This window comes from Orbicella faveolata, unplaced genomic scaffold (genome assembly GCF_042242905.1).
Source record: "Orbicella faveolata isolate gen_17 unplaced genomic scaffold, um_ofav_v1 contig_47, whole genome shotgun sequence".
Taxonomy (NCBI): domain Eukaryota; kingdom Metazoa; phylum Cnidaria; class Anthozoa; order Scleractinia; family Merulinidae; genus Orbicella; species Orbicella faveolata.
Genome location: NW_028301577.1, coordinates 26370144 through 26381476, shown reverse-complemented (window position 1 = coordinate 26381476; position 11333 = coordinate 26370144). Strand labels below are relative to the sequence as shown.

At 38.6% G+C, this 11333-nt stretch overlaps 1 protein-coding gene across 4 annotated transcripts in view; it reads left to right on the top strand.

The window, feature by feature from the left end:
* The first annotated feature begins 3532 nt into the window (after positions 1 to 3532).
* LOC110068746 (lethal(3)malignant brain tumor-like protein 4) overlaps positions 3533 to 11333 on the top strand; it is a 16700-nt gene continuing 8899 nt past the window's right edge. For 2 of the 4 annotated variants that reach the window (XM_089279405.1, XM_089279402.1), the window contains exons 1-6: positions 3533 to 3618; positions 6655 to 6816; positions 8340 to 8663; positions 9932 to 10105; positions 10515 to 10789; positions 11126 to 11261. In XM_089279405.1, the coding sequence (XP_089135531.1) occupies positions 6675 to 6816; positions 8340 to 8663; positions 9932 to 10105; positions 10515 to 10789; positions 11126 to 11261 (1051 nt within the window). In that variant the 5' untranslated portion in view covers positions 3533 to 3618; positions 6655 to 6674. Of the gene's footprint in view, positions 3619 to 4021; positions 4277 to 6654; positions 6817 to 8339; positions 8664 to 9931; positions 10106 to 10514; positions 10790 to 11125; positions 11262 to 11333 lie in introns of those variants that run through there. The other 2 variants (XM_089279404.1, XM_089279403.1) reach the window with 2 other exon arrangements.

Sequence of the window (11333 nt, the reverse complement as noted above, 5' to 3'; positions counted from 1 at the left end):
TTGCAAAGTTCGCGAAGACCTTGCAGTAGTCCCGACGGGAACTTACAAAAAACTTCGCCTTCCAACTTGTGAGAACTGGCTCTCTAAGTTGTGGATGAGCTGTTACATTGTCATGAGCGTCTCATCAGGGTTAACTTTGTATCGAATTAACAAGGATCGTTTGAAATTTCCGGATTCTTCAACTGCTCCTGCTGCCCCTGCTGCTCCTGCGGCTGCAGTCGTCTGCAGTTCTTGTGAGGATGACAACCAATTGCTGATTCCTGAATGTGATACGACTCAAGGTCCTGATGACCCGGGGGAAATCCCGAGAGAGATTCCTTTGAATGAAGAGCAGGAAGAGAGGTTTTGGAAGAAGATTTGGTCGGCATTCGTCAATGGCTGTAGGAAGATTAAACTAATGGTGTCAAATCTCAGTCACACAGTTCTCAGGTCAATAAACAGAGGGGAAAATTAAAAGTGTAAAGAAAAAACGAGAAAACCTCGCGAGGACGAGAAGACGATTGATATTTCAGATCTAGTTCAGAAGTTAGCAGCAAATTTATTTCCAGTTCTTACTCAATTTGGAACAGTTTTCGGCTTCATTGCTATTGTTATATAAGATAGTAGATAGGGACAAATGCATGACAAGAGCTGTTAATCCTTCAAGGGATAGATGTAACTAAACAAGACTCAATATTAAACACATTTAAATCAGTACAGGTGTCTATTCCTACCCGATAGCTGAACTTCACCAGCTTAACATGAGACTAAATATCTTCTGTCATAAAAAAGTGATGACGTTACAAGAGGAACAAGGGGTCAATGTCCTTCCGCCCAGAATTGTTTTGATTTACTCGAGTTAGAGCAACCTAACCCGAGGAGCAAAAAACGGCTGAAAAAAAAAAAACAAAAACAATCGTGCAAGAGGAGCATGCATGGAGAAAAAAAGTGCTTTCTACCATTCAGGTCCTGTGTTCGACTCTAAAAACATTTCTTGCACAATTGTCCACCAAAAAAGTCCTGCACAACCTAAAGGTGAGAAAAAAATTTAATGCCCCAGAAAATTGCCCAACCCCTCCCCCCTCAAAAAACAATGCTCGGTTCCTTAGCAGCCAAGGAGTGAAACGAAGGACATAGTGGAACGTTTACACGCAGGCTACAAACATAAGGGATCGTATATCTCCTATAAAAGGCTAAAGGTCCGGTAAGGCTTTCGGACCTCGGGGCGGAGCCCTCCCCCCCCCCCCCCCCCCACTCCAGTATACAAGTTAGTAGAGTGAGAACTCCCCTTTGTTGAGACCTCGGATCCCTTTGCGATCTTTGTTTCGCCAACGCTCTTAGGGGAGAATACAAAAGCAGAAACCGATACAGCGTAGAGTGATTTTTTTGAAGGTGTACTATATTTCGGCTAGCCAGACCAGCCTTCTTCAAGGACAATGAGAATTTTACATTGGGACGTGTTTTTATGTAGCATAGTTTGGTTAATACCGGAAATACGTAAAACTAATTGACAGAAGCCGATTAGATCACCATTGACCCTGTCATCGATCCAACGTATACCAGCAGAATCATCGTTCCGGTTGCTTAGTCTTTTAGGGAGCCAGCTCAAAGGGTGCTAGCCGCTTTGAGGCGTTCAGTTAGTTCGGGCGCATAGTGAAAAATGGCGCATGAAAGATTGGGGGAAGCGCGGCCCCTCTGCGGCCTTTAATTTACTCCCCCGTTTTTTTGCCGCGCTGCGCCCCAACAAACTGAACTCCTGGACGAGGCTTAAAGGGTACTCTCTTGGTGAAATCACATGTCTTCTACATTAATTAATGGTTTTGATTTATTCGCTCAATTGTATAGTGATCTATATTTCACCAGTCCGGTTGAGATAGATGGTCCCACATTTGGTGCATTTATTCATCTGATTCATATTACACGTCCTCATTGTGGGAAGTTTTTTTTTGTTAAACAGCTGCTAAATTACTGAATTTACCGAAAACTGTTGAACTGGAACTCGGCTTCGCTCCGGCTATACTTTGCGGACCAGAGTGTTATCACGTGGTTTTCCGGATCCACGCGCGTTCCACACGGGCGAAAAAGGGCTAAGCTTGCCACTTTGTTTCGGTGGCAAAACTATATATTTCAAAGTGAGTTTGTGAAGACCAATATCATGCAAAACTGCTTATATATATTTAGCCGGTAAATTGTACAATAACGGCTGGCATTTTTACCCCTGAAATTTACTTTTCCAGTCGCTCCAAAACAAAATTACCCACATCACAGCAATCCTGTTAGATTAAACTAGCCTACGAGTAGTTCCTCTCTCGCTCCTTAGTCCGTCGAGCGAGAACCGCGAGAAAAAATGGCCGCGCGAGATCCGCGCGGCCGTTTTTTCTCGCGGTTTGCTTTCGCGTCTCGCTGGACGGACTAAGCGAAAGAGGGACTACTCGTAGTCTACCATCCTGTAGGAGGTGAATTTTATTCTGTACCACCTCTGTTCAGTTTTTATTGCTTGCGCTGGTACCAGAACGCTCGGCTAATAATCAAATCGTTGAAAATAATTGTAACCTATTTTACGGTTATTGATAAGCTGCATTCTTTGTAAAAAAACCACTCTTTTGATTGTAGCAATCATCGAAAAGGAAACAATTAAAGTATGTTTTGTGATCGAATATTGTCTGAAAAATGTTTTGGACGACGTGGGCTAATCACTAACTCATCAACGGAAATCGAAAAAACCTCAAGGCGGAAAATGTCTTATTTGAAAAATCACAGAACGATCGTTGTCATGTTACAGTTTTCCGACGACAGTGGATTTTCAACAACGGAAAACGGGATATTATAAACAAGTTAAGGAAGTCGAGTGCTTGTATATTGGTCGTTTGAATTTTCATTTACGAAAAGGTCATAGATTTAACTCCAATTAAGCGCAGTTTCAAAACATGCCTGAACGAACACATAAAACTATTCACTGTTTTTTCTTTGGTTTATATCTATTATCAGGTCGTTGTTTTGAACCCAAGTTATATATAAATCCGAGATTTTCAAGTCACCGTCGGGGGTATTTTAAATAACTAAACCAGTTTTCGTTCAACTAAAAATCTAGACTAACGTATATAAAAAAGCGGATAGAGTTTTCTAGGCGAAATTTCGTGATTGCTTTAGAACGTTTGTTCAGTAAGAAGACTTGCAACATTTAGCGGTATGTCCTCCAGGGCGAAACAGAACGTGTTTTCATTGTAAAAATTCTGTCGTTGTCCATGCCGCTATAATCGAAACCATTATTTGCTCTTTGTGACGTAAAAGCAGTAATTGAACGGTGTGTTCAACTTGCATACTTTTAGAACACTAAAATAAACATCTCAAATGAAGTGATCGCACGGCCATTCACGGGGAATAGTTCACAGGGCAAATGCTAAACACGAGCGTGTTTTGTTTGCATTCCTGTTTCGTCAAAAAGAATTCTTTTTCTCGGTTTTCGCACGATATTGAAAATTCTGGCATCGTAGAAAGTTCCGGTGGTTTTGCATAATAAAAGCCCCAATCACGTGTTTCAATTGTTCACTGGCGTTTGATTGACAGCTTTGACGAAAGGCGAGAGATCTTATTGTTCACCGTCAATTCATTTCTGCAGGGAGACAGTCTGACCAAGTGGTAAGATCTGTAAGCTGTTCTTTATTGCGTGTTTTTCCTCTTAGAAAGCGGTCAAAAATACTCAGGTAGTAAGCCAAGGTATTTTTCTAACGTTTTCAAACGAATTTTGCGGTCTTTTCGGGGGTTTTGGTTGATTTTAAAAGTAAGTTTCATGTTGTAACTCTTCACAGTGAAAGCCATGACTGGTTTTAGGGTGTCACATGCTAATCCTGTTAAAATGGCCTTGTTCGGTTCCACATCTTTTCAAAATCTACAGGAATGAATTCTCCAGGTTTTTCACCGTCGTTGAAGTTTATTTTCGAACGGAGAAAAGCGAAATGATGCGCTCAAAACTTGATCTAAACCAAGATGTTCTACAAGGAAGCCAACAAAACAAGAATCCACATGGAAGCGAGGTCAAGTATTTCACACTCGGGAAGCAGTACGGTTTCAGTTTTTGTCGCCGTGAACAACACGCTAAAAGCCATAAAAAGCCCAGTTCCTAATAGCCAAAGGTTTTACCTTTTAGTTTTGAAAGTGTTCTATTCGAACAAAACTCAGAGAAAGGGTGTTTTGAGTGAGAAACCCGTCTGAAACTAAAAGGTTATTGAATATTCAAACACCCGAAAACACTTCATGCGTGGAGGTTGACGTTCGCTGATAAAACTTCAAGTTTACGGTAAGCTAGTTAACGCAACTCGCTTTCAGTTTACACGGAAATGACAATTCTTTATCCTTAAAGAACTGTACTTTCCCTAAACTATGAGATAATTTCGAAAACTGTCCAGATTCTTGTCGGAATTAGAGTTAGTGCTAGGCGCTTTTTGGTACCGTGCGCGGGTTGTTACGAAAATAGAGTCTAAATTGATTTCCCCGGTTTGAATCTCAATTTATCCGCTTTTGATCGGCAGAGTTCTGGCGATTTTAACCAGCTAAAGTTTTGGAGTTTCAAATGAGATCCTCGAATGTTGATGCGCATTATACACTGGTCCCTGTCGGAGCTCAAGCGCTGTAAAGCTCGTTTTCGTTTATTAAAACTTTCTCTTTCCTCTCCTCTCGGGTGGCCGACTTGTTTTCGCTTCCAGCCGTGTCGGACGCGAAAAAAGATATGTCAAAACGCGAAATGACGGGTTCCGGGAAAGGACTGCCGATGTTTTGGAATCTTTTAGAAAGTAGTAGTACGGTTTGTCCGCAAACATTCGAGTCAAGGCCGTGTTTCAGATCTCAAAATCCCAAACTTGCTTGTCGGTCTAAATTCATCAAATTTCTGCCCTCGAGCGAATTCACGGCCAGGCCGCACAATTCACGCAACACTTTAATTTTTTCATGATTCAGAAAAAAGAAGAAAAAAAGCAATAAAGAAATGTTTTCTGAAGTTTCCCTGGCTGCCGGGGTGATCTTTTCACACCAAATTAATTATTTGTCTACGAAGAATCATTTGTTCTTCGAAAGCCTTGTTTTTTACCGGCTTTGTCACTCGACGACTTGTTTATACTCGCTTGTAACCGCGGCCGCATGTTTCATATGACACGGCACTCAGAAACCTCGTGTTTTTTAATGCTGGCAAATACAAACCTATTTTGGAATTTTAATCGCGGCTAGGATCTCTTAAAACCAAAGATATCACATGGAACTTCGCAGTCTCTGACAACTAAACGGCTGTTTTCCATATACAGTGTAAGAGTCTTGTATTGTTTTTTTCCCTTTTCATACTCCTGTTTTTCCTTTATTTCAAAAGCGCGTCAAAAAGTTATCGGATCGAGGGAAAAGGGTTTCAAACATACGTTTTCAAACTAGGAAAGTTTGGTTTTAACAATATTTTTGTAGTCTTTTTTAGTTTCCAGAGCTTACTATGGAAATGAAACTGTTTTATTTTCTTTATTGAAACAATCTCATGTGACGTATGGCATGTGTGCACTATTAACAAAAGCAAGCTAGCACCTGGTACATGAAATGTCTAGAGTAAACTGTCTGTTCCAACACCTACATGTTTACTTACCCAGTTTAAAACGAATGTCTAAATAATTATTGTACAAACAGCTTCTCAACAAAGAAAAAAAAACCCACTAAATTTTATAACTCAGTCATATTATCATTTTTGTACAGAATTTTTAGCATGACTCATAAAACAAAGAAATTCATACAGTGGTTTCAAAGGCACAGTTAATTGATTTGTTTTTCTCTTATTTTTACCCCTTGCTGACTTTTTGCTTTGAATCAGCGATTCTTCTGCCAACAAATACTATTTAGAAAACTTATTTTCATTGGTTTGTATGATAAGTGATTACCACAAGAAAAACGATCAAATGTATTTTCAAGGAATAAAATGCTGAAGTTACCATTTATTAGTAGTAAATTTGGCAATACTGCCTATCTACAAAAGGAGAATAATGTCTTTTCATGTATGAACTGAAGTATATAAATTTTTAAAGGATAAAGTATTTTTTTTTTAATTGGCAGCTCTTTTTCAGTTTTTCAAATAAAGTCGACAATATGCAGAACTATTGCAGTCTCATGACCTAATGATTTTATGAGCACTTGGCTAAGCTATCCATTTTGGAAACATTTCATTATATCGCTAGCACAGGACTGGCAACTTATCAGGTTCCCAAATTGGGTGTCACTATAATTATCATGCACAACAGTTTACAAAATTGTCATCTGCCAGCAGGTGTTTTGCATCAGGGTATAATGTAAATAACAAGGGTCACCCATCATCATTATTAAACAGAAGCTTATAACTAGGAAGTGGAGGAGTCAAGCTACTACAGTCCTAATATAAAGAAACCATAGTCTTATTAAATTAATGTGTTGGCTATGAATGAACGCAGTCAGTGACACCTGTTTTTCAAGCTAAAGCAATTTTCCAAGCTCTCTTTGTGTCTAAATGTTCTTGACACTTCCTGGCCAGTACTGCAGCAGATTTATTTTTTAAACTAAGAGTGGTTGGGTATCACACAGTAGCTCTGGCATATTATGTATGGGTAATACACTGTTTGTCCTTTTTAAAGTCTGATTTGTTGTCTGAAGCTAAAGTATTTATTTTATTGCTTTCAGAAAGCACTGGGATATTAGAAATGAATGGGGAAGAAGTGGGTTCCATGGCCAGTGTAATGAGTGAAAACTTTGAGCCACAATCCAAGAAACAGAGACTGGACAATGTGGATGGAGAGCAACAGATGGAGTTTGAAACTCAAATACCTTCCAAAAGCTCTGAAGGTTATAACATGAAATGAAATAAAAGATATAAATCAATTTATTTAAGACAGTGTCCTGGTATTTAGCACTGCTAATAGTCAGCTCCCATTGAGGATGTTACAAAAAGTTTTAAAAAATGTTATCTAGAAACAGGTCAGAAAACTTGTTAAAATTTAATTCCAATTGGTGGGTGGCTGATCAGTTGGCTATTTAGTCATATAGTGTAGAGGAGATGAACTTGGGACAACCAATCATAAATCTATCAAGTGGTAGAGAGGAGGATTTGAATCCAGCACCTCTGGATTACAAGTCCACCACCCAACCACAAGCCCACACCACCACTGAGCACATAACATAACATTTTAAGTAGTTATAGTAAGTAGTTTTAAGTAGCTATAGTCACTAATTTAAAATGTCTTGTCTAATTAAAATTTAATTAGCTCTGACAATTTGTACACACAAGGGTAAAGGAATTTAAATCTGGGATCATATTTTTACTCACTATCTTATCTGGTAGCTAGCTGATTGTGGTATTTGTGTAATGATGCATGATTTTCAGGAGTTCACACATTATAAACAAGCATCTTGAGACCATGACAGCTGCATATTGACAAGTACTGTTATTAAATCATTGAGCATTAAATTTTTAGTATATACTAGTTTTAGGTATAAATGTGCAGAAACGTCCAAGTTATGTCAAAAAAGTGTGAGTTGCCACCCACCTAATAGCCTGTGGCTTTTTGCAATAATGTTTACTTTGTCCCTGCATGACTGCATGTTGATAAAGTCAGGATAAATTGAAAAACTGATCTTATAAACACAGGGTTTGTACGGGTCCTGGAAAACCTGGAAAGTCCTGGAATTTGACTAGGGCTACTGGTCCTGGAAAGTTCTGGAAATCTGTTAAAATCAAGTAAAAAATATGAAATGCATGGCAGACAGTAAGGAGAATTAACATTGTTTTGCTTGCTTTGCTGGCTTTTCTTCCTTCTGTGATTTCTTCTTTTTTACCCAAAATAAGGGGGTGAGGAGGGGGGGTGGGGGCCTCCAGGGTCCCTCCCCTAGATCTGCCACTGTATACATTGTATCCCAAACTTAAGTCTTATAAGATTTTAGACGGTATCAGGTAATAGTTATCATGTAATATCACGATTTTCATTTGAGTGTTTCAGAACCAAAACCGTTGAAACCTGCAATAATTACTTATTAGACTACTGAGCCAATCTCAAGCATTGTAAACATAAAAGCAAAACCAAAGTAATTGCCTGATTACTTGTGACACTCAATTGAAAACCGCTCTAAATAAATTTATTAATGACTTTAAATTGTAACTTTGTAGATCAGGTAATAATCTTTTTGTTACCAGCTGAGGATACTGATTAAGACCTGCAACTGAATTGGAGCTGCTCTGCTATAATTTTCACTAAAAATAATAAACCTGTGAAGTTAAGACAAAAAGGAAGGAAATGCGGATGTAATTTAAGTGTTTTCAAGACAGAGGTGACTAAGAATAATTTTATTTTAATTTTAATTTTTTTTTTCAGTAAAAAGTGAAATTTCAAAACCTAATGACGGAGAAGGGGATGCGATAGTTGCCATTCAAGATCAAGCTGAACCAGTCAAGGAAGGTGTGCCGACAATATCCAGCGAAAAGAGCACCACAATAAAAGAACCAGCTGTGAAGTCAGAGAACAAAACTAGTATGGCAAATGGAGAACATCAAAACAACAATATTGAGGACAGCAAGAATACATTGGTTGATTCAAAGGATCCATCTGTTAATGTAAAGAAGGAAAAGAAACCATCATTTGAGGAAGATGATCCATTTGCAGCTTTGGACTGGAAAGACGGTATCGCTACTCTCCCAGGTAATTAAATTTGTTTTGAACTATCATTGATATTTAATGCTCAAGGGATTAGTGATTATTTTATTTGTCTTCAAGTTTATCAGAAATTAAAACAACTTTTTTATCCTCTTGAAAAATTCCAAATAATTTGGCAAAATTTTATTTCTGATCCATTCAAAGTCAGAGTAAAGTTACAATACATGTTACAAGTATGCAAAACATATTTTATTAAAAACTAATCTTAGACTAACTAGTCAAGAGTGGTTTTCAATTGATTGTTACATATTATACCAGTTACTTACTGATCAGACTACTCAGCGAATTTCAAACCACAGTAGAACCAAAACAAAAACTAAAGTAATTACCTGACTTTTGACACTCAATTGAAAACCACTCTATAGTATACTTGTCCTCATAAACTGTCATAAAATTAATTAATTATTTTTCCCCAAATTGGCTAGAAAATCTTTCAGGTAGAAGTCAGAACCTCAGAGCAAAATAATACATTTTTGGGATTATTCTGATATGAAAACTTTTGTTGCTTCAATATGCTGGCAACACACTGATATATCTTCACTCTTGATTTGTGATGAGAGTAATTGATAAAAAATCAGATGACAACAAATGTGTGCCTTGTTTATTAATATTTGTCATAGTGAAGTTTGAACATCATATATCCATGTCCTCTTTAAAGCTAGATATGCTATATGCAACTGAACACCAATTTTCTGGATTTGCTTTTAAATAAACGTAGTTTATATTTTATTGACTGATTGAAATGCATGTAGTAGGGTTGTACTTTTATGTCAGATTTACCAACTCTTTCCTGGCTTCAGCTTGATTTTGTTAATTACTGCCACTGACCCAATGTGAGGGATACTAGTGCAGGATTATATAATACAGTGGAACCCTGCTTTATGGACACAACTTATAACAGACAATGCTCTTTGTTCTGACAACTAAAAAGGTTATGTATTTTCTCTGAAATTTAAGCCTGCTCAATACGGACACCCAGATAATGCAGACACTTCTGCATGTCCATACTGTCAGTGTAATGGATGCCTGTTTTGAGAGGGGTTTATTTTTCATTGTGTTCATTTTGTAAAGCGAAGGAAAGGGAAAGATAACTCACTCCCTAATGTACCTCTCTCTTTTCCTTATTACTCCCCTCCAACCCTGTACACTCCCCCCCCCCCCTCCACTAAGCCACTGACATTCTTGACTGCTGCTGATCAGAAGGTTCCCCCAGCAGATTAGTTAAGGATTTTTTTTCTCTTTTTTTGTCTCAGGGAGCAACTTGAAGTTCAAACTGACAGAGTTTGGAACTTTAGAGATAATAAGCACAGTGGAGACAGACAAAGGTGAAATACAGTGGAGTACTCCAACAGAACATCGCAAGTCAACTAGTGATGAAACTAATGAAATGGCAAAGGAAGGGGCCACAGCAGACAAGAAGGACAAAGGTATGGTCCTGAGGTATATGTAATGATCAATTTGTAATTTCTCCTTACATTCTCCATTTATTATCAAGAAAACAGGTGAAGAGAATAAAAAAACCACCAGCTAGTGATTTTGTCTTGATCGAACACCAAGTTCTCACAACCAGCATTAAAAGAGATGCTAAGATTATTAGATAGACGGGACTTGCATGTTGTTCACATTTTTATGTGATTTTGGTAGGAGTTTGCTAGCCAATTTGTATCATATTCACATTAAATAACCCTTCCTGTTCCAAGCCAAAAACATTTGTTAGTTGATAATATTAATTCATAAGAGAGCGATTGCAGTAGCACGAACGAAGGAAATATTCTATCTTCTGGAAGCTACGATTCAGTGTAGTAGCTCTCACATGTATGTCCGCTTGCCCCACAGGTACCCCCAAGAAATCTAACGCGACCAAGGATGCGCCAGACACTGGTGATGTTCTGTGTTGTGAAGTGTGTGGCAAATACGGGCTGCGGCGAGACTTTTCTGCGTCGGGGAGGTTTTGTGGCCTGTCTTGTGTGGGAGTATACACGGGAAGAAGGAACAAGGGCAGAGAATTCGTGCGCAAGATCAAGACTGCTGATGGAAAGATTGTGAAAAAGAAAAAGAAGGGAAAAGGAAAGAAAATTGGACTGGCGGAAAAACCAGCAGGGACAACAAGTGTAAGTGACAATCTTCAAACCAAGTTCCTGCGGCAAGCATTTCGCGGTAGCAGGTTTTGACTTGTTTGACTTTACCTGTTAATTTAAGGAAGGTAATGAGGTAGATGGACGGTAAACGGCTTCTCTGTCGGCTCGTTGCTCGGCTCGCCGGCCTCTTCTTTAATTACACTAGCGCAAATTTATTTGTTGCGGACTAAGGGACGATAAAAATCAACATCTTGGCTAGAATTCAGCTTTGTTTCCCCTTTGTCAGGTCGAATGTTAACGTAGAAATCTGTAAACAATGTAAATAGCGTTATATTTTCTTGACTATCTCGTTGTTGAATCTTGTTTCAGGATGTCGGGGTACCTGTTCAAGATGCTCCTCTGATGGGCAAGTTTAAACTGAAAGGCAAAGGAGAAAAACACAAAATCAAGGCAGCCAAGCACCAAATCTCCGTGGAACCCTCCAACCTGATGAACGGCGAAGACGGTAAATATCAGTCGTAAAGTCTTAAATTGTGTAGATACGGCGAGGAGAAGGGGAACTTTGGTGATCTGAGTT